Here is a 26414-nt window from a genome sequence, read left to right on the forward strand (position 1 = left end):
ATCCCAGGGCTATATGTCCCCTGCCATCGGCCCGGCACGGTGACATGGTGCTGCTGTCCCCGGCAAGACCCTGGTCCTGCCCTGGCACCCACTCGCCACGGGAACAGGATAACATGGGTGGCTCACAGCCGTGGGAGGACACGGCGGCACAAGGAGGTGACACGTGGGTGTCATGAGAGGGGCTCCAGGAGCGGGGCAGGGGTGGGTGGAGCTGCCGGTCCCCGGCCCGTGGCGCTGCGCCGGTGCCGGGGATGTCGGTGCCGGGTGATGGTGATGCCGGTTCCGGTGCAGCATTGGGGCCACTGCCGGTGCCGCCGGTGCAGCCGCTGTGCCTGGTGCCTGTGATGATGCCGGTGCCGGTGCAGCGCTGGTGTCGCTGATGCCGGCGCTGCCGGTGCTGTCGGTGCCGGTCATCACTCCCGCAGTGCGGGGCTGGGGCCGGTGCCAGGTGCTGCCGGTGCGGGGGCGGGTCCCCGTGGTTACAGGCGGAGCCGGTGTCGGTGCCGGTGCCGGTGCCGGGGGCGGTGCCGGCGGTCCCGGTGCCGGGCGGGGCCCCCGCGGGCTGCGGGCGGTGCCGGCCCCGCCGCGGTATAAAGGGGCCGCACGGGCCGGGCTGGGCGCACAACGGCGGCGGCGGGCGGGGAGCGGCGGTACCGGTACCTCCACGGTGAGTCCCGGTCCCTCCTTCTCCCTCCCGTCCCCGCTGGTGCCGGCTCGGGGCGCTCCCGCGGTGCTGAGAGACCGGCACCGGGGGCTACGGGGCTGGGCGTAGCGGGTAGCCGGGGGCGCCGGCAGCTGCGGGACCGGGACAAGTCGGGAGCGCCCGGCGAGAGGCCGGGGGGGCTGCTCGGGGTGGGCTGCCGACGGCCCGGGAGGTCCCGGGCTGTCTCTGTGCCTGCCCGCACCCCACACGTGCTCGTGCACCCCCGACATGCCGCACCCCCTGCCCGCACCGCGCCCTGGTGCAGCTCCGCAGTCCCGTCCTGCCCGTCCCCGCGTTCCCTCTCGCAGCGGGGTGCGGGTCCGAGCGCTGCCAGCTCCGCAGCCGGGGGTCTCGCCGCAGGCGGGCAGGGTGGCGGTGGCCTCTGCGTGGTGGTGATTTCCCCAGGGACACCCCGGTCTCTGACGTTCCTGTGCCCTTCCCTGTCCTCCAGCCCGGCCATCTCCTGCGAGCAGTCGTGGTCCCGCTTGGCTGGGTGGGGGGTGCTGGCACTGCACACAGTGGGGTGTTCGGGACCTCCAAACCTCACCTGGCACCACGCACAGTCTTTGGGACCCTCACACTTCATCTGGCACATGGAGACACTGGGAAGGTGTTGCCCCCAAACCAGTGACCAGCAAGGGACAGGGTGGCCATGGGGCAACAGAGGATCAGGTTCTCCCTGTTTCTGTGCTGTGGGGGGGCCTGGTGGGGAGCATGTCCCCCTGTGCCTGCCCTGACGCTTCTTTGTGTTCTCCCAGATGCCAGGGAGCCTCTCCACGGCCCTGCGTGTCGTGGGGACCAGCCTCTTCGCTGTGGCAGTGCTGGGGGGAATCCTGGCTGCCTACGTCACAGGGTACCAGTTCATCCACACAGAGAAGCACTACCTCTCTTTCGGGCTCTACGGGGCCATCCTGGGGCTGCACCTCTTCATCCAGAGCCTCTTCGCCTTCCTGGAGCACCGGCGCATGCGGGGCGAGGGACGGCCGGTGCGGCCGGGGCGCTCCGTGGCCCTTTGCATCGCCGCCTTCCAGGAGGATCCCGACTACCTGACGAAGTGCCTGCGCTCTGTCAAGCGCATCGCCTTCCCCGACCTCAAAGTGGTGATGGTGGTGGACGGGAATGGCCCTGATGACACCTACATGCTGGACATCTTCCATGACGTGATGGGCTCCGAGCGCTCGGGCAGCTACATCTGGAGGAGCAACTTCCACGCTCGGGGCGATGGGGAGACGGAGGCCACGCTGCAGGAAGGGCTGGCCCGTGTCCAGGCGCTGGTGCGCGGCAACACCTACTCCTGCATCCTGCAGAAGTGGGGCGGGAAGCGGGAGGTGATGTACACGGCCTTCCGGGCACTCGGAGACTCCGTGGACTACATCCAGGTGGATGCACGGGCTGGGGGAATGTGGGCACTGAGCTCCTGCCTGCATGGCCAGGCAGAGGGGCTGTGGGTGGAGTGGGAGCAGCCCTGGGAGCCTGCAGGAGCACTTGGGTGCCTGGTGTTGGATGTGGCCCCGTGCACTGGCCCCGAGCCACTGGCACTGGAGTGGCTGAGGGGTTGAGCCCTGTCTGCAAGGATGCCACCACCTGCTCAGCCCATGCCCTGCCATGGTGTCACTGAATGTGGCATGGTGCAAGGTGCCAGGTCCCCACATGTGGCTGGGGCAGGTCCTCCATCAGTGTCAGCAGCCAGGCATGAGTGTCCTGGGGAAGGGGTGACCAGGCACCGCAGGGTGCTCCGCTCCCTGCCATCGCCTGCCGGTCTCCGGGGCCCTGCCTGGTCTCGCCGTCTGTGGCTCGGGCTTGCCCGACTGTGGGCTGGGCTGTCTGCCGGGCGCGCGTGGGCGGCCAGAGCGGGGCTCGACGTTCCCTCTGCCCCCAGGTGTGTGACTCAGACACGGTGCTGGACCCCGCCTGCACCGCCGAGATGCTCCGCATCCTGGAGGCCGACCCCCGTGTCGGCGGCGTCGGCGGCGACGTGCAGGTACCCCGGTGTGAGGGAGGGCACCCTGGGGTGGTGAGGCAGGGTCAGGGCTGGGGACTCTGCGGGGCTGTGGTGGTGTCGGGGGGCTGCAGCAGTGCCGGAGCTCACTTCCATCCCCTCCCCAGATCCTGAACAAGTACGACTCGTGGCTCTCCTTCCTGAGCAGCGTGCGGTACTGGATGGCTTTCAATGTGGAACGTGCGTGCCAGTCGTACTTCGGGTGCGTGCAGTGCATCAGCGGCCCCCTGGGCATGTACCGCAATGCCCTCCTGCAGCAGTTCCTCGAGGACTGGTACCACCAGACCTTCCTGGGCAGCAAGTGCAGCTTTGGGGACGACCGGCACCTCACCAACCGCGTGCTCAGCCTGGGCTACCGGACCAAGTACACAGCTCGCTCCAAGTGCCTGACAGAGACGCCCACGCGGTACCTGCGCTGGCTCAACCAGCAGACTCGCTGGAGCAAGTCCTATTTCCGTGAGTGGCTCTACAACGCGCTGTGGTTCCACAAGCATCACCTCTGGATGACCTACGAGTCGGTGGTCACCGGCTTCTTCCCCTTCTTCCTCATTGCCACCGTCATCCAGCTCTTCTACCGCGGTCGCATCTGGAACATCCTCCTGTTCCTGCTGACGGTGCAGCTGGTGGGTGTCATCAAGGCCACCTATGCCTGCTTCCTGCGTGGCAGCGCCGAGATGATCTTCATGTCCCTCTATGCCCTCCTCTACATGTCCAGCCTGCTGCCCGCCAAGATCTTCGCCATTGCCACCATCAACAAGTCGGGCTGGGGCACCTCAGGGCGCCGCACCATCGTGGTGAATTTTGTGGGGCTGCTGCCGGTGTCGGTGTGGGTGGCAGTGCTGCTGGGCGGGCTGGCCTACACTGCCTACAGCCAGGACCTCTTCAGTGAGACTGAGGTGGCCTTCCTCATCTCGGGTGCCATCCTCTATGCCTGCTACTGGGTAGCCCTGTTCGCCCTCTACCTGGCCATCGTTGCCCGCCGCTGTGGCAAGCGGGAGGAGCAGTGTGGGCTGGCCTTCACTGAGGTCTGACTGGGGTCATCCTGGGTGCTCCTGTGTGCTGGGGTCATCCTGTGTGACAGGGCAACCATCCCCAGTCCCCTCTTCCCCCATCCTGGAGTTGGGATGGTGGAAGTGCTGGATGTTGGGAAGTGCTGGGGTGTTCCTGTGTACCAGATCAACCATCCTAGATCCACTCTTCTATCCCAGAGCTGCCAGGTATGGGCAGTGCTGGGGTAAGCCTGCGTGCCAGGGGGTTCCCATATGCCAGTGACTGCCTCCAGTCCTCTCTTCCCCATCCCAGAGCCACCAGGTGCTGGGCAGTGCTAGGGCAACTACCCCCAGTCCCCTCTTCCCCATCCCAGGGCTGACAGGCAGCGCTGAGCGCTGCCACCCTTTGGCATTTCTCATCAAATATTGAAATCTTGCTATTGTTTTTATTAATGTTTATTTTTTTCTTATGAATTTTTCCATCCCAAGCTGGCTGTGGAGAAGCCAAGCCAGGGCTGCCCATCACCCAGCTGGGTGCTGCTGGCCACATCCTTGCTGTGCCCTATGGAGCACCCTGGTGCTGAGCGCTGCTGGCTGCGCTCCCCCCACCCCAATCCAGAGTTTTCCACCCTTTGGTGCTTTTTATAGGGATTTCAGTCCCATCTCCATGGTGCTGCAGCACTTCCCACCCCCAGGACACGCTGGTCCAGTGCAGTGCTGGCACTGCTGGATGGTGCTGCCTCTGCCCCACGGCTGCGTGCGGGCACGTGCCCACAGGGAGCCCCTCCAGCCCTTTCGGGGGGGCTCTGGCTGCTCCAGGAGGGCAGCAGAACCCTTCAGCTTTGCCAGAGAGCCAAGAGGGTAATCCTGGTGTGGAGAAACTGGGAAACCAGGGGGAGTTGTGGGTTGGGTGGAGCATTCTGCCCAAAGGGGCCTTGATGCTTTGGGCAACTCATGGCCCCATCATTCCCACCCCGCTGCCTTCTCAGCAAGGGGGAGACACTGGGATTTAGGCAAGGTGCTTCCCAACCATTCTCCTCCAAAGGGAATTCACCTCTGGGTCCTTTTTTTCAGGACTTGGAGAAAACCCCTTTCTATAATGGAGCTTTTAGCTGTTTTTTGTTTAATTTAATATGAGGTTTTTTAGACTTTTGTAGCTCTTTGGTATTGTCATGGATGGTTTGTAAATCTATTTATTTTTGAAACTGCCATGGGGATTTTTTCATATTTTAGGGGGAAAAATGCTGGTTTTTATATCCTGATGGAGTTGTGGAAATAAAGACTCACATCAAAGACATGTGGTCTCCCTGCCTTGATTTTAGGGAGGTTGGGGCTGAGTCCCTGCCTGGCACTGGTGTTCCCACAGCTGCAGGAAAGGCAAGAGGGGACATCTCCATCCTGGCACCTCCGTGGTCCCTGGGGACTGCTGAGTCCAGGCACTGAGGGCAGCCACCAGGTAGGACACCCCTTGCCCATCAGGAACTGTGTCTTTTAGGGTGTGACCCACAGGTTTTGTGGCTCTCAGACCAGAGTCATCTTTGGGGGGGACAAGTGACCCAGGAAGGGCTCTGGGTGCTCAGACACAGCACCCATCACCCTGAGAGCTCCCTGAGTAGTACAGGGAAGAACAGGTACTACAGGTCCTGGATCTCCTTCAGTCCTTGACTCTCTTCACAGCAGCAGAATGAAGTTCACAGCCCCCATCTGTCCTGCTCACACCTTCTTGGGCACGTGGGTGATGATGGGCTTGGGGCGGGTTTTGAAGAGCAGTTTGGTTTTGATGAGGGCAGTGACAGTGTAGTGCCCGTGTGGCCCCCCGGGGCCGGGCTGGGGGGCTGCTCCCTCCTTCACCAGCACAGCAAAGGGCTTCTCCAGCTGCACCACCTTCCCGTAGAGGATGTGGTGGCCCACGATGAGCACAGGGACGCCCTGGGGAGAGCAGAGGGTGAGGGTGGGCAGGGCCAGGCTGTCCCTGCTGTGGGACAGTGGGGACCCTGCTGTGTCCTGCCTCACCTCGCAGGTGTAGTGCAGGTCTCCCAGGAGGCTCCCAGCCAGGCTGCCGCTCTGCCGGGGCTCCACCTCGCCCTGCAGCTCCACCAGCACCCACCGTGCCAGAGCCCCGGCACCGCCACTGCAGGACAGAGGGGTCACCCAGGGCCCGACCGTGCCAGCACCGGGGCTGCGGGGCCGGGCCCTGCGTGGCTCACCTGGAGACGACGATCTGCACCATGTCAGGTCCTGTGTGGGGGCTGCAGAGACAGGGGGAGGGCAGGGCATGGGGCAGGGCTGCTATTCCTGCGGCGCCCGGGCTGAGCTGCTGCCCCTGGGCCCCCCAGCCCCCCGTGTCCAGCCCCCTGCTCTGGGCCCCCAGCCCCCTGCTCTGGGCCCACAGCCCCCCGTGTCCAGCCCCCTGTTCTGGGCCCACAGAGCCCGGGATCCATTCCCACGCTCTGGGCCCCACAGCCCGCCGTGTCAGCCCCCCAGGACCTGTAGAACCTCCAGCCCCTCCAACCCCTCCTGGGCCCCACAGACCTCCCCTCAGCGGGCCGTACAACAGACCCCACGCCCAGAATCCCCCCAGACCTCCCCCCTCCCGAGGCCCGCAGTCCCCCCTCCGGTGCCGCCGCCCGGTCCCGCGGGGCTCTGGTGCCCTCCAGCGGCCCCGGGGCCGCCACCCGGGCCCGGCCGGGCCAGCTCGGCTGGGCCGTTCGGGGGCCGGGCCCCTCCAGTCCCCCTCCGTCCTCCGCCGTGCCCGGGCCGCCCCCACCCCAATCCCGCTCCCACCGCTCCCGCACCCGCCGCGGCCGCGCGAATCTCCCGCCGAGCCGCCGCTTCCGCCTCCGGTCACGTGCGGGCCCCGGGGCGGCCCCGGTTCCGGCGCGCCGCGCGCACGTGGGGCGGAGCGGGGCCGGGAGCGGCGGCACCGGAGCGGGCACCGGCACCACCGGAGCGGGGCCGGGAACGGGACTGGCACCGGGACCAGCACCGGAGCGGAGACCGGCACCACCGGAGCGGGGTCGGGACCGGCACCGGAGCGGGGCCGGAGCCGCCGGGGCGCGATGGGCGAGTTCGAGGTGCACCGGGTGCGGTTCTTCGGGCTGGTGCCGGCGGGCGTGCGCTGCCTCGCCTGCCAGCCCCGCGGCACCCGCCTGGCCCTGGCCCGCACCGACGGCGCCGTCGAGGTGTACAACTTCGCCGCCAACTACTACCAGGAGAAGGTGAGGCCGCCGGCACGGGCCGTACCGGGCAGTGCTGGGCGTGTACCGGACCTGCACAGAGCTGTACCGAGCCTGTACCGGCCTTTGTTTGACCCTACGGGTTCGTACGGAGCCTCCACCGCGCCTGTATCGAGCCGCACCGGGCCGTGCACAGGCTGTCCCGGCTCTGTTTGTCACACCGTGCCGTGCCGTGCTGTGACACCTGTCCCTGCGCAGGTGATCCCCGGGCACGAGGCGCGGGTGGTGGAGTCGCTGTGCTGGGCCGCCGGGGACCGGCTGTTCGGGGCCGGGCTCAGCGGGGACATCACCGAGTACGACCTGGCCCGGCTGAGCGCGGCCCGTGGCACCGACGGCGGCGGGGGCCCCATCTGGAGCATGGCAGCCAACAGCACCGGCACCCAGCTGGCGGTGAGTCCCACCAGGCACGGCACCGGAGCGGCACCGGGACATCCTCCCGTGCCACCGGGCTGACCCCGACCCCCCTGCAGATCGGCTGCGAGGACGGCTCTGTGAAGATCTTCCAAGTCGTTCCTGGAGGGATCCAGTTTGAGCGGAACCTGGACAGGCGGAAAGGTGGGTCTGGGCAGCAGCTCTGTCCCTCCTGGTGACCGAGGGGCTGTCAGCCCGCAGGGTCACACCTGGACCTTCCCTCCCCAGGCCGTGTCCTGTGCCTGTCCTGGCACCCCTCGAGCACCCACATTGCCGCCGGCTCCATCGACGTCTTCCGTGTCATCGACGTCGCTTCAGGTACCTCCTGCCCCGGGGGGTGACCCCAGCCTGTCCTACGGCACTGCCAGCCCCCCCCGTGCTCTGAGGGATCCCCAGCCACCCCCAGGTGTCCTCCCCGTGCAGGTCAGACAGTGCAGAGGATCATGGTGAACTACCACATGGAGAAGGCGAAGCGGGAGTGCGTGGTTTGGGCCATCGCCCTCCTCTCCAAAGGCAGCGTGGTCACTGCTGACTCCTTCGGGAGGGTGCAGTTCTGGGACTGGCAGCAGGGCACGCTGGCAGAGTCCCACACCGTCAGCACCTCGGCCGTGCTCTCGCTGGCTGTGTCTGAGGTGGGTGAGACCCCTGTGTCCCCCCCAAGCTGACAGGGGCCTGTGGCAGGAGCTGGGGACTTGGTGCCTCCTGCCAGTGCCCTCCCACTCTGCTCCCACAACCCCATCCCTGTTTTTGTCCCCAGAGGGAGGACAGCATGGTTGTGGGCACCTCGACCGGGGCCACCTACCAGCTGCAGCTGCTGCCGGTGAAGCTGGGCGGGTCGGAGAAGCGCTGGGTGCGGACCAAGCCCTTCCAGTACCACAGCCACGACGTGAGGGCCGTGGCACACAGCGCGACCGCCCTCATCTCGGGGGGTAGGACTGCCAGGGGCACCGGGGTGGGCCGGATCTCCCCTCCCAGTAGCGACTGGGCTGATCCCTGTTTGGCTTCCAGGCCTGGATGCCCAGCTGGTGATCCGCCCGCTGATGGAGAAGGTGCAGAAGAAGGGCTATGATGCAGCGCTCCGAAAATTCACCTTCCCCCATGTGAGTGTCACTTGGAGTGGAGTCTTGTGGCTGATGGGGCAGGTGGGCAGGGCTGGATCTTTCTGTGGGAGAAGCTGGACCTCCTTGCCCCTCTGGGTGCCCTCCTTGCCCTGATGGGGTCCCTTCTCTGTCCCATTGTGCCCCCTGCCTTGGACCTGGTGCATCTGGAGGCTTCTGCCAAGGAGAGGTAGAAGTTGGCAAGCTGGTCTTGCTGGTTCTTCCAGGTCTCTGTCTCCAGGCTTCCATCCCATGGGACCTGATTCCTTGTTCTCCCCCACCTTGTAGTCTTCAGCACCCCAGTATATTCAGAGAGTGTGCCAGCCCGTTGTAGCAGGCTGTGGGTCTGTGATAGTCTGACCATTTCTGTGACATCCTGCCTGTTTCTCCACGCAGCGACGCCTTGTCTCCTGTGCCAGGAAAGCCCGACTGCTCCTCTTCCAGTTCTCCCAGCACCTGGAGCTCTGGAGACTTGGCTCCACTGAAGAGAGTGGTGAGTTGCAGGTGCAGCTCTCCGGTGTTGGCCCTGTGGCAGAATTTCGAGATTGAGCTGTCCTGTGCCTCGGGGAAGGGTCTGGTTGCTCCCCCAAGGATCCTCAGCTACCCAAAAGGACCCATGTGGTTTTCCCACCACCACTGATGCTCTGTGTGGTTTCTTGTCCCAGGAAAGGACGGCGAGGTCCTTCCCTTGTGCCGCATGCCCGAGCACCTCGTGCAGATCAAGAGCAAGGTAGGGCTGAGCAGGGCTGGGGGTCCCCCTCAGGCAGCCAAGGGGTGTGTGGTGGGCTCTGGGGGTGCCCCGGGCCCCTCTGAGCCCTGCAGTGTTCTCAGGGCCCGGAGCACATCTACTGCAGCTGTGTCTCACCCTGTGGCACCTGGCTCGGCTACTCCACTGCCTCCCGCCTCCACCTGTACCGCATGCGCTGCGACGGTGACAGCGTCAGCCTCAGGAAGGTCAGGAGAGTGCTGGGCCCTGCTGTGCAAGGGTTACAGGGGGCTGGTGTGGGCAGTGTCACAACAGGGACAGCGGTGGGTGGCAGAGGGGTCCCAGTGGGCTGCTGTGGTCCCGAAGGGCTATCATGGCTGGTGTCACACGGAGGGAGCACTGGTGCAGTGGCGTGGCTGCCATTGCTGTGTTCTCCCAGGTCCAGGTGCCCAAGGTGCTGCCTCCAGCCTACCAGCTTCAGTTCTCTGCTGACTCCGACAACCTCTTCGTTGCCTCTGCACAAGGATCTGTCCATGTCCTGCAGCTGCTGGAGCCGGGGGGCTGCAAACACCTGCACACGCTGCGGCCGCCCTCAGGTGTGGGCTGAGGGCAGTGGGGGGGTCCCTGGGCCGAGGGCAGCGGGGGTCTCTGAGCTGTGCATCCCCTCCTCACTGTGGGTGCAGAGAGGGGGGTGTGAGGGTCCTTTCTGGGGGTGTTTGTGCTGCCCTCATGGCCTGGCACCAGGTGGGCAGGGGCAATGTGGGTCTGGGTGTCCCCTTGAGGGGATCTGGGACTCCAGCACCCCTTACAGCTGGGGGGTGTCTCTACAGGGTGCTCTGGGCTCCAGCACCCCTTACAGCTGGGGGGTGTCTCTACAGGGTGCTCTGGGCTCCAGCATCCCTTACAGCTGGGGGGTGTCTCTACAGGGTGCTCTGGGCTCCAGCACCCCTTACAGCTGGGGGGTGTCTCTACAGGGTGCTCTGGGCTCCAGCACCCCTTACAGCTGGGGGGTGTCTCTACAGGGTGCTCTGGGCTCCAGCACCCCTTACAGCTGGGGGGTGTCTCTACAGGGTGCTCTGGGCTCCAGCACCCCTTACAGCTGGGGGGTGTCTCTACAGGGTGCTCTGGGCTCCAGCACCCCTTACAGCTGGGGGGTCTCTCTACAGGGTGCTCCGAGGCTGTTTATCTGCTGGCACCGAGTGCAGATGGGCACTGGCTGGCAGCTGTTAGTGGGGACTGGGCCATCCGTGTCTACAACCTGAAATGCTTTAAGGTGGGTGCAGGGGTGACCCCCTGCTGCTCCCCTGCCTCAGGGGACAGGAGGTTCAGCAGGCAGGACCCCTCCCTGGGAGCCATTGCTGTGTCCCTGGAGCAGGGCTGGGGTGGATGTGTGGGAAAGGGAGTCAGAGGTGGCCTTGGGTGCTCTGGTTCAGGGGTGGGTGTGTGAGAAGAGAGGTCAGAGCTGGCCCTGAGGGCTCTGGTTTGGGGATGGGGGTGTGGGGAGAGGGACCAGAGGCAGCCCTGGTGGGTCCCATCAGCCACTGTCCTTCTGCAGCATCACTGTATGGTGCCCTCCTACAACTGTGCTGTGACAGCCCTTGCCATCCACCCCAGCACCAACAACCTCGTCATTGCCTACTCAGACCAGCAGGTAGGAGCTCTCCTGCTCCAGCCCTTGTGGCTGTGGCCCCTTCCCTGGGACTCTCCCTGCCCTTAGGGCTTTCCAGACTGACTCCAGGGCCCATCTGGCTGTCGCTGGAGCTGGGGCTGCCTGTGTGCTGGTGTGGGGGTGATGCCAGGCAGGAGCAGACCCCTGAGCTGCCCATGCCCCCCTGTGCCCGTGCAGCTGGTGGAGTTCAGCATCCCTGAGCAGCAGTACACGGCCTGGAGCCGCGTGGTGCAGAGCCGGGGGCTGCACTGCTGCTGGCTGGAGCGCGACTCGCCCATCACCCACATCACCTTCAACCCCAAGAACCCCTCACACATCCTGCTCCACGACACCTACTTGTTCTGCATCCTGGACAAGTCCCTGGTGAGCCTGGGGGTGCCCAGGGTATGTCCCTGTGGGAGTAAGAGTGGCCTGGGCAGTGCTGACCTGAGCCATGCCCGCTCCCCACAGCCCCTGCCCGACGACAACACCCCCCTGATGAACCAGAGCACCCTGAAACAGCTCCCAGAGACGGCCAGGAAGCGGCAGCTCCACGCCTTCAAGATCTGCAAGAAGTTCCAGGTGGGTGATGGTGTCAAGGAGCGGAGTCAGGAGGGTGCTCAGACTCTGGAGAGGGACTTTGGACAAGGTCCTGGAGGGACAGGATAAGGGGGAATGGCTTCCCACTTCCAGAGGACAGGGTTAGATGGGATATTGGGAAGGAATCCTTCCCTGGGAGGGTGGGCAGGCCCTGGCACAGGGTGCCCAGAGAAGCTGTGGCTGCCCCATCCCTGGCAGTGTCCAAGGCCAGGTTGGACAGGGCTTGGAGCAGCCTGGGCTGGTGGGAGGTGTTCCTGCCCATGGCAGGGAATGGAACTGGATGAGCTTTAAGGTCCCTTCCCACCCAAACCATTCCATGATTCTGTACTTCCCATTTCCTCCCCTGCAGCCCCTGCTCTTCATGGATCTGCTGGATGAGAACTCCCTGGTTGTGGTGGAACGACCCATCATGGACTTCAAAACTCAGCTGCCCTTGCCTGTCCAACAGAAGAAATTTGGCACCTGAGAGCAGAACAAGCTGCTCCAACCTCAGTATCTGCCTCTGTGTTGCATTCCTGGGGCACGTAGGAATTTTCTTAGAGTGCTGTAGGAATAAAACCTCTCTGTTCTGTACATCTCTGGGCTCAGGGCTCATCCATGCACTGTTGTCACACCACCCTGTCACCCTGATCCTTACATCCCTCTGCTTCTCCTCCCCAGAGCCGTGGGGACGAGGCGACACCCCAAATTCCAAACTTCCTCCCTGGCAGTGTCAAATCCCAGTGTTGCCTTCCCTCTCCCCAGGACCTGCATGGGTCTGTGGGTGCTGTGTGGGGCAGGGAAGCCTGACTCCCTAAGGATGGGGCTTAGTGGGTGCTGTGTGGGGCAGGGAAGCCTGACTCCCTAAGGATGGGGCTCTGTGGGTGCTGTGTGGGGCAGGGAAGCCTAATTTGCTCGGGATGCAAGTAGGGAAATTGGGGGTCCCTTGGGAATAAGGGAGATGGAGGTTGTAATAATGCCAAGGTCATGGGTTCAATCCCCTGTGTGGGCCATTGACTTAAGAGTTGGACTCGATGATCCTTGTGGGTCCCTTCCAACTCAGAATAGTCTGGGATTCTGGGTGGTGTGAAATAAATCGCAGCGCGCCAAATAAATCACAACGCCAGACATGGCGCGCGGGGGCGTGGCCTCCCCGCCCACCCCCTCCGGCGCGACCAATCGCAGCAGCGGTGGCTCCGCCGTCGCTGCTGCGATTGGTCGCACCGGAGGGGAGGGCGGAGCTTCCCCACCCCGTCCCGCTCCATATCCTCGAACCTACCGGAGCGCGCCATGCGGGCGGGGGCGTGGTCAAAAGCCACGCCTATACCGTAAAGCTCCGCCCCTTCTCCCGGTTACCGGCGGTGGCGGCAGAGGCGGCATGGCCGTGTGGACCCGGGCTTGTAAAACGGGGCTGCTGGAGCTGCTCCTGCGGGAGCGCTGGGTCCGCGTGTCGGCGGAACTGAGCGGGGAGACCTTGAGCTTAACGGCGGAACCGGGGAGCGGGGATGCGTCGGTGGTGAACGGCGTGGTGAACGGCGGCAGCGCGGAGGCGGCGGCGGCGGCAGCACCCGGTTGCGTGAGGAGGGTGCGAGTGGTGAAAGCAGAGGCGGGAGGGCTCGGGATCAGCATTAAGGGAGGTCGGGAGAATCGGATGCCGGTGCTGATCTCACGGATCTTCCCGGGATTGGCGGCGGAAAGGAGCGGGGCGCTCCGGTTAGGCGACGCCATCCTCGCCGTTAACGGCGTCGATCTCCGCGATGCCACCCACGATCAAGCCGTGCAGGCGCTGAAGAGAGCCGGGAGGGAGGTCATCCTCGAAGGTAACGCCTAAACCCCTTCCTCTCCCCCCCTGAATCCACCCCACGGGTGGCCGGTGCTTCTCCGTCCCCCTCCTCGCTGTCCCCCGCCGTTACCGGGTCCCAGCACACCCCCTGCCGCTGTCACCGGGCTCCGGGACCCCCCGCTTGGGCTCCTTTTCCGGGTGCGGGACGCCACTCCCCGCACCCCGGTCCTGATTCGTGTGTGTGTCCCCAAACCCGCCAGCCCCGGTGTGCCCCCCTGGCCCGGAGACAGGGACTGGGCTGTCCCCTCCCCGGTCACGGTGTTCCCTCTGTGGTGGGATGGGGACCCCTCACAGCTGGGGACAAGGAGGGGACATCCCACTGACTGTGTCCCCCCAGAACAGAGCTGGGGTCCCCGGGGACTGAGTGGGCATCCCGTGTGGTCCTCCAGGATGGGCTGGGAGTGCCCTGGCTGCAGAATCCCCCTCCACCCTATCTTTGGTGAAGGAACCTTCAGAGTGAGCAGGGGTGTCCCCCGGGGGGCTGTGGCCTCGGGGCTTGGTTTGGGGTCTGCCCATGTCCCGGTGTGCCCCGTGTCCCCGCGGGCTCTGTGTCCCTGTGGGCCCCGTGCCCGCGGCACAGCTGGCTCAGGACTGGCCCGACGGAGCCACCGGCTCCTGCCCGACCTGTTCCCGGCAGCCCGACAAGCTCGGGCAGGACCTGCCCAGCCCGTTGGCACAGCACGGGGCTCGTGCCATGGGGCACTGCGAGGACACGAGCCCCCTGTGACGCGGGTCAGGGTGGCCCGTGCAGGTCCGTGGTGCCACACACGCCGTCCTGGTGTCCTGCTATGTCCATCTGTTCTCCAGTGTGTGAGGCTGCTCCATGGACACAGTGCCTGGGAGGCACTGGGCACGGGGATGGTGCTGCTGCTTACCCCACTGCTCCTGGAATGCTGTGCCTGCACGAGGGGACATGGGTGGGCTCCCTGGCGTGGGCACACCTGGCACGGTGTGGCTCAGCCACAGCTGGGGCGCTGTGGGGGCTGAGGTGGAGCTGCGGTTTTGGGCTTGGTGCTTGGGCCAGGGCCACCAGCGGAGGCAGCCAGATCCCCACAGGACCCTGTGCCGGATCCACCACGTCCTTCCTCACACTGCCCAGCCTTTGATCTTGTCCCACAGGAGCCTCCAGCCCCGTGGCGTGTTTGTCCCTCACTTCCGCCATGGGCACGGGTGATGGGGCAGCCACCTCTTCCCTTCCTTTCCCTTCCTTCCCCTTCCTTCCCCTTCCTTCCCCTTCCTTCCCCTTCCTTTCCCTTCCTTTCCCTTCCTTTCCCTTCCTTTCCCTTCCTTTCCTTTCCTTTCCCTTCCTTTCCCTTCCCATGCAGCTGGGCACTGCTGCTCCAGTGCCTGTGGTGAGACTGTCCAGTGTCCACCTGGCATCAGTGACCCCAGAGAGGAGCTGGAGAGGACAAAGGCTGTGCCATCCAGCCCTGTCCCTCCTCACCAGCCCTGGAGCTGTGACCACGCTGATGGGTGCCAAGCCTTCTCCTGAGTGGAAGTGGGAGCATCAGCCCTGTGCCAGCACCTCACTGGGGCTGGTGTCACCCATCCTGGCCACTGGGTTTGGCCACAGAGCCCATGCCAGCCACTTCCCCCTGGTGCCCACAGCCCCAGGCGTGCTCTGTCGCCCTGGGGGAAGGGAGCCCTTCCGCCCTGAAGGCAGCTGAGGGCGAGGTCTGACTGTGGCCACACGCTGCCAAGGGGACAGCCAGGCACGAGTGAGCGCTGGGACACCTCGCTGGTGTTCCTTGCCAAGGCAGGGGCTCGGCCCTGCTGGGGCTGGTGTGACCCTGGCAGTGCCGTGCAGCCGGAGCAGCCGCCTTCCTGCGGCGGGACGGGCGAGGGGCGCAGGTGACAGATGGGTTTCCTTTGTGGTGAGCACGGAGGTGGGGCCACAGTGGCTGTGCTGGGGCAGCAGTGGCTGTGCAAGGGTGGCTGTGCCGTGGGGACTGCTGTGCCAGGGTGGCTGTGCTGGGGCAGCAGTGGCTGTGCAAGGGTGGCTGTGCTGGGGCAGCAGTGGCTGTGCAAGGGTGGCTATGCCGTGGGGACTGCTGTGCCAGGGTGACTGTGCCTGGGCAGCAGTGTCTGTGCCAGGGTGGCTGTGCTGGGGCAGCAGTGGCTGTGCCAGGGTGGCTGTGCTGGGGCAGCAGTGGCTGTGCAAGAGTGGCTGTGCCGTGGGGACTGCTGTGCCAGGGTGGCTGTGCCAGGGCCGCAGTGGCTGTGCCAAGGCAGCTCTGTGCTGGCCACCAGCTTGCCAGAAGTAGAAGAGGTGGTTACAGGTGTCACCGCCCCACTGCCAGTCTCATGCTCACTGGCATGAGGTGCTCTGTGCTTCTACCTGCACCATGGGTGCATCCCACTGAAAACTTGGAGCCATGTCTGCTGCCATCCCCACTGGCAGACACTGTCCTGGGCTTTCACCAGTCCCAGTCACCAGCAAGAGCCCACGCTCCTCCGGCAGCGCCCTAGCACAGCACTCTGGCTCCAGTGCTGCTGACTGTCCTGCTCGGCCTCTCGCCCTCCTGGCTCCGGAGCTGTGTTGATTCAGCACTGACACCGCGGGGTCACAACACTGTGGGCTGGAACCCCCATGGGCTGAGCTCCCGCCCAGCACTGGAGGCAGCTGCCCACATCTGGCAAACATCTGCCGAGCGGCCCCGCGGCGGGAGGTGCCGGCCGTGCTGCCGCCCGCGGCGCTGCCTGCCCTGCCCGGCCCGGCAGCGGGATTAGGGGTGCGGGGACAGCGGTAATCCCGGGATCAGCTCGGCGGCAGCTAATATTAACTGCTGTGCTGCCCACAGCAAGGACAGGCGCCTCGTGGCAGTGTGGCAGCTCAGCAGAACCAGTGGCAGGGCAGGGGACTGCTGTCTCCTGCCCACTCCCCATCCCAGCAGTTCCACAGCAGGGCATTGGCAGCAGCATGACCTGGGCCCCAGCACTGCTGTGGTTCCCACCCTGGCAGGCCTGGCCATGGCGTCGTGCCGGCTCCACAGATCCTTTCACTGCTCACTCTCCAGGCGTTACAGCCTATTTGCTGTCTTGGTTTGGTTTCCCTCTCGCTGCCCCATCTCGGTCCCCAGCGCGTCCCTCCCTTGGCCTTGGCTGCTGGGGCCGGGCGGGGGTCCAGGGCTGCCGTCAGAGGGGTGGTGCTGGGGTGGGCCAGTCCCGAGGGAGCAGGAGCGGGAGCTGGTGCCTCCTTCCTTCCTTCCCAGCCTGAAGAGGCGCGTGGAGCCGGGATGTCTTGGCTGCACACCCCCTCAGAGGCTGCCTGCTGTGGGGTCAGCCACCGGCGTCGCCTGCAGTGCTGGAAACTTGGCGGGCGCAGTCCTGGCTGCTCCGGCAGCGGCAGGGCAGGATGGGACCAGGATGGGCTGCAGCCTGACCTCCTGCCCAGCACTATTGTCCTGTGCCGCCTTCCCCTTCCTTCGCCTGTGCCGGCACCGGGATGAGCTGCCAGTGCCGTCCTTCACTCGGGACATCCCCGACCCAGGCAGGGTGGGACCCCCCCAAGACCCTCCAAGCCTTGGTGTGTGTAGGGAGGGGGTGTAACCCCACAGACAGAGCATCCCTGGGGCACAGGGCTGTGGCATTGGGGTGCAGGACCCTGCCCAGCCCTGACTGTCCCCTCATTATCCCTTCAGTGAAGTACATGCGGGAGGTGACCCCCTACATCAAGAAGCCATCGCTGGTGTCAGACCTACCATGGGAGGGGGCGGCCCCACAGTCCCCCAGCCTGAGTGGCAGTGAGGACTCGGGGTCCCCCCAGCACCAGGGGCCTCGTGACCGCAAGGTGATCCCCCTCAAGATGTGCTTCGCTGCCCGGAACCTCAGCATGCCCGACCTGGAGAACAGGTGAGGGCTGTGAGTGGGTGCTGGTGTGGGGACCCTGCTCACCACAGATCCCTGGGCAGGGCTGGGGGCTGTCCTTTGCTGAGGCCATGACCCCTTGTTTCCCTCCCTGTGGAAGGACAGTCTGGAGAGTTGGCTGAGGCCAGGGCTGTGCCATGTCCTCCTCCAGACCCTTGGCAGCCCCTCTGCCTAAAAGGGGTGGTATAAAAGCCCTGACAGGGCTGGCCCTGTGCTGCACTGGCAGCTCTCTAGCATGGCGGGAGCCTCAGGCCAGTGCAGCCAGTTTGTTGTGCTGGGCACAGGCAGGAGCCCACTTGGCTGTGTGCCAGTGTCCCACCCTGCTCCATGTCCTGATATCCCACCCATGCCCGGTCCCTGTCCCCTCCCAGGCTGATCGAGCTGCACTCACCGGACAGCCGGAACACGCTGGTGCTGCGGTGCAGGGACACGGCCACGGCCCACGCCTGGTTCAGTGCCCTGCACGCCAACATCACCGCGCTGCTGCCACAGGTCCTGGCCGAGCTCAATGCCACGCTGGGCTCCGGCAGCCCCACGGCCGGCGGCCGGGAGGTGAAGCACATTGCCTGGCTGGCAGAGCAGGTACACACCGACAGGGTGTGCTGGGAGGCTCCTGGGGATGGCAGTGCCAAAGAGATGTGGCAAGGATGCTACTGGGGCTGTGGATGCAGCTGGAGAGCTGAGCCTGAGCACTGGTTCTGTCACTCTCCCATCTGTGCCCTGGTAATGGCAGTGCTTTCTGTGGCCTAAGCCCCCCTTCCCACTGGCATTTCCTAGCTGGAGACACTTGTCACACCCTCCTTTTTTGATTAATTCAGTGCCTTAGTGCTGCAGAAGGCCCGAGCTTGGTGGTGAGTGGGACCCCTGGGGGCAGCTTCTGGTTTTCCAGGATAGAATCATAGATGATAGAAGGTGGCGGCACCTTGGGTGCTGCTGAGATCCTGTCAGTGTGGAGCCTCTGGGCTGGGGACCATCCAGCCACGGGTGCAGGGATTGGGGTGCCTGGGCAGCAGTGGGCACCTGCAGCCCCTTGTGCCCCTCATGGTGCCTTTGTGCCCGACAGGCGCGGCTGGACGGCGGGCGGCAGCAGTGGCGGCCGGTGCTCATGGCAGTGACCGAGAAGGACCTGCTGCTGTACGATGGGATGCCCTGGACCAGGGATGCCTGGGCCTCCCCCTGCCACAGCTACCCGCTGGTGGCCACCAGGTGGGCTGGGCTGGGCCCTCTTGGGGAGCAGTGCCCCTTGGCTGAGCTGTGGCTCTGCCTCTTGGAGCAGGGGGAAACACCACAGCGCCGATGGGCGTGGGGTGATGTGGTGCTGGCACTGCCATTGCAACCCTGAGCCCCCAGTCCATCTGTGTCCCTTCCCCCAGGCTGGTCCACTCGGGCTCTGGGCGCCGCTCGCCCGCGCTGGGCTCGGAGCTGACCTTCGCCACGCGGACAGGCTCGCGCCAGGGCGTGGAGATGCACGTGTTCCGTGTGGAGACACACCGGGACCTCTCTGCCTGGACACGAGTCCTGGTGCAGGGCTGCCACGCCGCCGCCGAGCTCATCAAGGAGCTGACCGTGGGTGAGTGCCTTGGGGGGCCCCGGGATCCCCCATTGCCCCTGCCGGGGCTGCGGTGCTGGCAGGGGGCAGGTCTGATGGGGGCTGTGCCTGCAGGCTGCACGCTGGGTGGGCAGGAGGTGCAGCTCTCCATCCACTACGAGGGTGGATTCACCATCTCCCGGGAGGAGCCGGGCACCACCAGCATCCTCTTCCGCTACCCCTACGAGCGGCTGAAGATGTCAGCAGATGATGGCATCAGGACCCTCTACCTGGATTTCGGGGGCCCCGAGGGGGAGCTGGTGAGGAGGGGGCAGCTGGGCTCACCCTTTTGTTTGGGGGTTTTCCTCCAGGGGTGGTTCCTTCTTCCCCCCAACCCTGCAGTGTCCCAGGTGCCTGGACCTATTGGGTTGGGCTGGTTGGGATCCCCTACGCTGTGATCCATGGGGCCCCCTGTGGAGGGGGCCATTTGGGGTTGCAGGGGCTGACACTGCTCTCCATCTCCCCACAGGCCCTGGACCTGCACTCCTGCCCCAAGCCCATCGTGTTTGTCCTGCACACCTTCCTCTCGGCCAAAGTCACCCGCATGGGGCTGCTGGCATAAGTGCCCTGGCCCCCCACGCTGCCATGAACCAGCTGGGGGTCATGGAGGGACCCCCAGCCTCTCCTGCCCCACCAGTGCCTTGCTGGGGCCAGGATCCCTGCCCTGAGAACCTCCAAGAATGCGGCAGGATGGCTCCCCAGGGGGAGGATGAGCCCTTTCTGCCCCACACCAGCACCCCCAGACTCCCCCGTGCCCCCAGGGGGTGTTTTGGGGTACAGACACCAGCTTTAATCCCCCCGGGGCTGAAGCCATCGCTGATTTCACCACCTGTGCCTTGGAGTGGGGCCAGCCTGGCCCCCACGCCTGGGGGACCCTGGTGCTCCACAGACCCCATCTGGGGACCCCCCATGCTCCCAACCCACGTCTGGGGGTCCAGTCTGGTGGGCTCCCTGCAAGGGGATCACATTGTCCCCACATGGGACAGGGCTGGGGCTGTGGGACCCCTCATTGCTGCACAGACAGTCCCTGTGCCCCACTCGGGAAGGGGGCACATATATTTGTCTTATGGGGGGCACTTGGGAGTGCAAAAGGGGTGCCCAAGCCCAGGGTGCTGGTCCCTGAGGCTCAGTCCCCACACTGCTCCGCAGCAGTGACCCCCAAGCCTCCCAAAGCCAGAACAACGCCGTGTCTCTGCCCTGGGCGGGGGGCCAGGGCTGTCCCCCCCCGCCACTGCTGCCTGCACCCCCCCCCGGAGGGGGGTCCCCAGAGTTTGGGGCAGGACACGTAGATTGATGCACTTTCGCTTTTTGTACTTTCCCTCTCCCCTCAGGGGCAGTTTCCATGCCCAGGAGTGCCTGGGGGGTCCCAGGCAGTGCCAGAGCGGGACCTCCAGGGCTCCCCCTCCCACCAAGGCCCTGGTACCCCCAGCCAAGCTCCTGCACAGTTCTCTGGGGCCAGGAGGCTGTTCTGGCCAGTGGGTCCCCGGGGGTCCCATGAGGTGCTGCCCCCCCTTCTATTTTTGTATTCTTGTAAATCGCTATTTATATCAGATTGCCTTTTCCGTGGGCTCCGAGTCTCATTGTGGGGGGGCCCAGGGGTGTGGTCACAGTGTGTGCCCCAGGGGGCAATTAACTCCCAGTACAGCATAGGGAGAGGGGGGTGGGCTGTGCAAGAGAGACTGGGATGTACTGGACAGTTTGGTGTGGGGCTGGAGGGGGGACTAAGGGTTCTCTGGAAGGGCTGGGGGAATTCTTTTGAAGGTCTGGGGTCCTCTGGGGAGGACTGGTGGATTTCTGAAAGGAATGGAGGGATCTCTGGCCATGCTGGGGTGGAGTCTCTGGGATTTCTGGGGGAGTGTGTGTGTGCAGGTCTGTCCTGTACACCTGTGCACAGTGTGTGTGTGTGTGTGCAGGTCTGCCCTGTACACTGTGCACAGTGTGTGTGTGTGTGTGTGTGTGTGTGTGTGCAGGTCTGCCCTGCACACTGTGCACAGTGTGTGTGTGTGTGTGTGTGTGTGCAGGTCTGTCCTGTACACCTGTGCACAGTGTGTGTGTGTGTGTGTGTGTGTGTGTGTGTGCAGGTCTGTCCTGTACACCTGTGCACACTGTGTGTGTGTGTGTGTGTGTGTGTGTGTGTGTGCAGGTCTGCCCTGTACACTGTGCACACTGTGTGTGTGAGTGTGTGTGTGTGTGTGTGCAGGTCTGCCCTGCACACTGTGCACAGTGTGTGTGTGAGTGTGTGTGTGTGTGTGTGCAGGTCTGCCCTGTACGCTGTGCACAGTGTGTGTGTGAGTGTGTGTGTGTGTGTGTGTGTGTGTGTGTGTACAGGTCTGTCCTGTACACCTGTGCACAGTGTGTGTGTGAGTGTGTGTGTGTGTGTGCAGGTCTGCCCTGTACACTGTGCACAGTGTGTGTGTGAGTGTGTGTGTGTGTGTGTGTGTGTGTGTGTGTGTGTGTGTGTGTGCAGGTCTGTCCTGTACACCTGTGCACAGTGTGTGTGTGTGTGTGTGTGTGTGCAGGTCTGCCCTGTACACTGTGCACACACACAGTCAGATACACATACAGACACATACACAGACACACATACACAGATATACAGACACACAGACAGACATGAAAACACTCATTTTGGGGGTGTCTGTGGGTGCACATACGTGTTGGGGATGTGGGTGTGGAGGGGTGTTCATGTATGTGTTTCTGTCCGTGTCTGTGGGTAAACACACACATGGGCACACATGAACACAGACATGAACACACACATACACACACACACATGAACACAGACATACACACGCACACATGAACACACACATGAACACACACACACATGAACACACATGAACACAGACATACACACACACATGACCACACACATGACCACACACATACACATACACACATGAACACACATGAACACAGACATACACACGCACACATGAACACACACATGAACACACACATACACATACACACATGAACACACATGAACACAGACATACACACGCACACATGAACACACACATGAACACGCACACGTGAGCACACACGTGTTTGGGTTTGAGCGCGCACAGGGAGCCGAAGGGGCGTGTCCATATCAGGTCACGCCCATATGGGGGAGCTTATACCAGACCACGCCCCGTTGTGGGCGGAGCTTCCCCGCGTGCAGCGCCGGGCGGGGTCGGCAGGGGGCGCGGGCGGGGCGGGGCGGGCGCGCAGGCGCAGTGGGTGTCGCCGCCGCCGCCGCCGTCCCGGGGCCGCCGGAGCGGCCGCACCGGGCGATGCGATGACCACGTCCACCCTGCAGGTACCGATCACAGCACCGAGCACGGCGCTCCGCCCCGCCCCGGGCATCCGCACGGCCCGCCGGCCAGGCCGCACCGGGCCCGGCGCGGTGCCGGCCGCGGATAGGCCGCACCCGGCCCGGTGCCGGGTCCTGCCGGGGCTGCCTCGTCCGGTCGAGCGCCGGTGCCGGCGCGGCGGGGAGGGAGGCGGGCGCTGGGGCCCGGCCCGGTGCCGGCCGCGGGGAGGGACCCCGCCAGACCGGCCCCGGTGCCCGGTGCTCACGGCGCTGCCCCCCCGCAGAAAGCCATCGACCTGGTCACCAAAGCCACCGAGGAGGACAAGGCCAAGAACTACGAGGAGGCGCTGCGGCTGTACCAGCACGCCGTGGAGTATTTCCTGCACGCCATCAAATGTGAGGCCGGCCGGGGTCGGGCGCTCGGGGGGCTCCGGGGCTCGGCGGGCTCCCGGTGACGCCTGCCGGTCCCCGCAGATGAGGCTCACAGCGACAAGGCCAAGGAGAGCATCCGAGCCAAGTGTGTGCAGTACCTGGACCGGGCGGAGAAGCTGAAGGAGTACCTGCGCAGCAAGGACAGGCACGGCAAGAGGCCGGTCAAGGAGGCCCAGAATGACAACAAGGGGTGCGTGGGGAGCCGGGGGGCGAGGGACCCCCTGCCCGGCCGCGGGGTGGCAGGGCCCTGCTGCCACACCAGGGCTTGTCCCGCTCCTGACCTCTGTCCCTCGTCCCCAGGAGTGACAGTGACAGCGAGGGCGAGAACCCCGAGAAGAAGAAGCTGCAGGAGCAGCTGATGGGTGAGAGGCCACTGGGGTGGAGGAGGAGACAGTCCCCGATGGCCATCACAGGGGGAGGCTCTGGGGAGGGGGGCAGGTGTGGGACTGGGGTCCAGGGGCACATTGCTGCAGTGTGGCCGCCCCCAAACCAACTGCTGTGCTGAGGGGAGGTGGGGCTGGGGGCATGGAGGTGTAGGGGGAGGGCTTTGGCTCTCCCAGCTCTTGGTGCCCATCTCTGGGGGGTCGTGTGAGTAGAGCTGTCCCCTCGCAGGTGCCATCATGATGGAGAAGCCCAATGTGCGGTGGAGCGACGTGGCCGGGCTGGAGGGAGCCAAGGAAGCCCTGAAGGAGGCCGTGATCCTGCCCATCAAGTTCCCACACCTGTTCACAGGTAAGGCCGTGGCAGTGGGGAGGGGCCATGCAGGAGGTGACCCCCGCCCCGGGGTGGTCCCGGTGCGGATCCGGGCGCAGGGCTGGGGTGCTGAGGGTGGGCTCTGCCGCAGGGAAGCGCACGCCCTGGCGCGGGATCCTGCTCTTCGGGCCGCCCGGCACCGGCAAGTCCTACCTGGCCAAGGCCGTGGCCACCGAGGCCAACAACTCCACCTTCTTCTCCGTGTCGTCCTCTGACCTGATGTCCAAGTGGCTGGGTGAGAGTGAGAAGTAAGTTGGCAGCAGGGACACAGGGCAGGGGCTGGCTCTGGACTGGCTCAGGGACGGCTCCGGGCTCGCTCCCACTGCTCTGATGGGCCAAGCTAAGACCAGCAGCACCAGTGAACCCTGGTAATGGGACTGCTAAAGGAACAACTGGGAGCTGGTTCTTCCAGAAGGGAACTCCAAATGAAGCAATCCCTGGGCCTCTATCCCCTCATAGCCTGTGCCCCACATCTTCACACAGCCCTCAGTCCAACAGTGATTTGTGGACTGGGGTCTTTTAAGCCCCCATGGGATTCTTTCTCCATTCTCATTCTCCAGTGTGGGGCAGCGTTGGGGCCCTCCAGGGTTTTGGCCTTATCCAAAGGTTTCCCTTCTGTGTTTCCTCTCCTGCTTGGCCATCCATGCTCAGAGTTCATTTACAGCTCACCTACACCAAGCATTGAGCAGGGACCACACCTGCCAAGCTTTGAGCAAGTTACAATTAAACTTTACTCAATTAATTTCTAACATCCTATATTTAAACATACTTGTAATCCTGGGCAGGGTCTCCAGGGAGAGCAGGGCCCCTCGAGGGGCTGTGTGTCACTGCCAGTGTGGGGTTTCCAGGATGGGAGGAACAGGGGGCTCCTCACCCAGGGCTGCCATGGGTGCTGGATGCTGGGGAGGGTCCCTGAGTGGGGACCCATCCCACGCTTTGTTCCCAGGCTGGTGAAGAACCTGTTTGAGCTGGCAAGGCAGCACAAGCCCTCCATCATCTTCATCGATGAGGTGGACTCGCTCTGCGGCTCCCGCAACGAGAACGAGAGCGAGGCAGCCCGGCGCATCAAGACTGAGTTCCTGGTGCAGATGCAGGGTGGGTGGGGCTCCATCCTGGGGATGGGGTGGACAGAAACTGGGGATTCAGAGACCCCCTGGGCATTGCTCTGAGCCATCTGCCCGCAGGTGTGGGGAACAGCAGCGACGGGATCCTGGTGCTGGGTGCCACCAACATCCCCTGGGTGCTGGACTCGGCCATCAGGAGAAGGTGAGCAGGACACGCAGCCCCCCAGTCCCCAACCAGGCTGGCACTGGGCTCACCCCCACCTGTCCCCAGGTTCGAGAAGCGGATCTACATCCCACTGCCCGAGGAGGCGGCGCGGGCGCAGATGTTCCGGCTGCACCTGGGCAACACGCCCCACTCGCTGTCGGACGCCAACATCCAGGAGCTGGCCCGCAAGACCGACGGCTACTCGGGGGCCGACATCAGCATCATCGTGCGCGACGCCCTGATGCAGCCCGTGCGCAAGGTGCAGTCGGCCACGCACTTCAAGAAGGTGAGCAGGGCTGCTGTGGCCAGGGCTGTCCTGGGGGTCCTCGGGGTGGGTGGGCCATGGGGCTGCTGTGGCCAGGGCTGTCCTGGGGGTCCCCAGGGTGGGTGGGCCGTGGGGCTGCTGTGGTCAGGCCTGTCCTGGGGGTCCCCAGGGTGGGTGGGTCATGGGGCTGCTGTGGCCAGGGCTGTCCTGGGGGTCCTCGGGGTGGGTGGGCCATGGGGCTGCTGTGGCCAGGGCTGTCCTGGGGGTCCTCGGGGTGGGTGGGCCATGGGGCTGCTGTGGCCAGGACTGCCCTGGGGGTTCCCAGGGTGGGTGGGCGCCGTGGCTGCTGTCCCACCCTGAGCACTGTCCCATGTGCCCCTGGCTCCTGACAGGTCCGTGGCCCCTCCCGCACCAATCCCGGCACCCTCGTGGATGACCTCCTGACGCCGTGCTCGCCTGGTGACCCTGGGGCCATCGAGATGACCTGGATGGAGGTGCCCAGTGACAAGCTGATGGAGCCCATTGTCTGCATGGTGAGTGTCACCGCTGGGATGTGGGGCTGGGCCCCCGCCCAGCCTGGCACAGCAATGCTGTGGCTCAGGCCCGACCGGTTCCCTGTTCCTCCTCCAGTCCAAAGGCCCCGCGGTGCTGTGGCTCCTGGGGGTGGGCACAGCCCCCCAGTCTACCCCCTTGTGGTGCTGAGCTCCCCCAGGGAGAGCTGGATGCCAGAAGAGGGCCTTGGGTCCTCTGGGCATCTCCCACCTGCAGAGCCAGTGGTGCTGCCATGGGACATAGGTGCCAGCATGGGCAGAGCTGTCCCACTGCCATGTCAGGGGTCCCTACTCTGTGCCCCTGGTCTGAGCCATGTGCCCACCCACCTGTGTTGCAGTCGGACATGCTTCGCTCACTGGCCACCACCCGCCCCACTGTCAACAGTGAGGATCTCCTCAAGGTGAAGAAATTCACGGAGGACTTTGGACAGGAAGGTTGAAGGGGGAAGGGGGGTGGGGTTGGGGCGGCCGCAGGCCCTGCTCTGCCCCCCTCCCTGGCCGTGCCAAACCGACTCATCTTTGCTCACTCCCCCCATCGCACTGCAGCGCCCGGCGGGTGTGGGGACACAGCCTGGGGGGGCTCACACTACGGGGGGCTCTGAGCATGGCCTGGGCAGCCAGGTGCCCCCTCTGGCCGCACCCCACTCTTCTTCCTGCTCTTTTTTATTTTTTAAATTAATGCTGCTTTGGGTTCTGTCTTGTTTATATGAAAATAAAAACAATCCGACAGCTTCAGCTGGCGCCCGGGCGCTCCCCGAGGCTCTGCCCCTACCAAGGGGCACAGTCCAGCCCCCCACCCCTGAAATGCAGTCCCAGGGCCCAGGCCTCTGCCTGTCCCCAGCAGGGTGTGGGGCTCCCCATGCTCCAGTCATCCCAGACAGGGATTTGTGCCTATAGCAGAGGCTGCTTGGGGCAGCCACCAGCCGATAACAGTCACCACACCTCCCATGTCCCCCTGGGCTCCCCTCAGCCCCACTGACCCGCCCCAGCCCCACCCAGGTGCCCCCCATGCTGTGCCCCAAACAAGCCCCAGAGGGGGAGATTCCCTCACCACTCCCCAGCACAGCCCTGCCAGCAGGCTGTTCCTAGACCCACGAAGCGATTCCTGGTGCCTGGGGCAGCACAGGCCGGACCCCCGGCTGCCCCTGTGTGCCCAGGGTGCTGGGGGCAGGAAGGGCTG

At 64.7% G+C, this 26414-nt stretch overlaps 5 protein-coding genes across 7 annotated transcripts; 4 read left to right on the top strand and 1 right to left on the bottom strand.

The window, feature by feature from the left end:
* Positions 1-637: 637 nt before the first annotated feature.
* HAS3 (hyaluronan synthase 3) lies at positions 638-4982 on the top strand. 2 transcript variants are annotated; one of them, XM_071567188.1, is made up of 4 exons: positions 638-667; positions 1462-2082; positions 2583-2684; positions 2810-4982. In XM_071567188.1, exons 2-4 carry the CDS (start codon positions 1462-1464, stop codon positions 3731-3733), a joined length of 1647 nt encoding a protein of 548 aa, XP_071423289.1. In that variant the 5' UTR covers positions 638-667; the 3' UTR covers positions 3734-4982. The 2 variants fall into 2 exon arrangements, with proteins under 2 accessions (XP_071423289.1, XP_071423290.1); XM_071567189.1 differs by lacking the exon at positions 2583-2684.
* Positions 4160-6528, bottom strand: CHTF8 (chromosome transmission fidelity factor 8). Its single transcript, XM_071567191.1, has 4 exons — positions 6487-6528; positions 5899-5940; positions 5705-5822; positions 4160-5620 (listed from the first exon to the last, which is right to left on the bottom strand). The coding sequence occupies exons 2-4, from the start codon at positions 5919-5921 to the stop codon at positions 5405-5407; spliced, it is 357 nt and encodes a 118-aa protein (XP_071423292.1). The 5' UTR covers positions 5922-5940; positions 6487-6528; the 3' UTR covers positions 4160-5404.
* Positions 6529-6544: 16 nt separating this feature from the next.
* UTP4 (UTP4 small subunit processome component) lies at positions 6545-11962 on the top strand. Of its 2 annotated transcripts, XM_071567193.1 has the most exons (16): positions 6545-6909; positions 7126-7317; positions 7398-7482; positions 7567-7656; positions 7762-7970; positions 8096-8267; positions 8347-8438; positions 8832-8928; positions 9101-9165; positions 9267-9389; positions 9581-9737; positions 10308-10414; positions 10697-10792; positions 10988-11173; positions 11261-11371; positions 11739-11962. In XM_071567193.1, the coding sequence occupies exons 1-16, from the start codon at positions 6751-6753 to the stop codon at positions 11853-11855; spliced, it is 2058 nt and encodes a 685-aa protein (XP_071423294.1). In that variant the 5' UTR covers positions 6545-6750; the 3' UTR covers positions 11856-11962. The 2 variants fall into 2 exon arrangements, with proteins under 2 accessions (XP_071423294.1, XP_071423293.1); XM_071567192.1 differs by having other exon boundaries at positions 10988-11371.
* Positions 11963-12701: 739 nt separating this feature from the next.
* SNTB2 (syntrophin beta 2) lies at positions 12702-20228 on the top strand. Its single transcript, XM_071567303.1, has 7 exons — positions 12702-13188; positions 16853-17063; positions 17450-17660; positions 18142-18284; positions 18452-18648; positions 18742-18926; positions 19136-20228. Exons 1-7 carry the CDS (start codon positions 12747-12749, stop codon positions 19226-19228), a joined length of 1482 nt encoding a protein of 493 aa, XP_071423404.1. The 5' UTR covers positions 12702-12746; the 3' UTR covers positions 19229-20228.
* Positions 20229-21864: 1636 nt separating this feature from the next.
* VPS4A (vacuolar protein sorting 4 homolog A) lies at positions 21865-25969 on the top strand. The gene is made up of 11 exons (XM_071567278.1): positions 21865-21970; positions 22249-22360; positions 22439-22586; positions 22697-22758; positions 23009-23128; positions 23241-23397; positions 24096-24244; positions 24334-24415; positions 24485-24704; positions 25076-25216; positions 25573-25969. The coding sequence occupies exons 1-11, from the start codon at positions 21950-21952 to the stop codon at positions 25672-25674; spliced, it is 1314 nt and encodes a 437-aa protein (XP_071423379.1). The 5' UTR covers positions 21865-21949; the 3' UTR covers positions 25675-25969.
* The last annotated feature ends 445 nt before the right edge of the window (positions 25970-26414 follow it).

This window comes from Pithys albifrons, chromosome 12, assembly GCF_047495875.1.
Source record: "Pithys albifrons albifrons isolate INPA30051 chromosome 12, PitAlb_v1, whole genome shotgun sequence".
Lineage (NCBI taxonomy): Eukaryota > Metazoa > Chordata > Aves > Passeriformes > Thamnophilidae > Pithys > Pithys albifrons.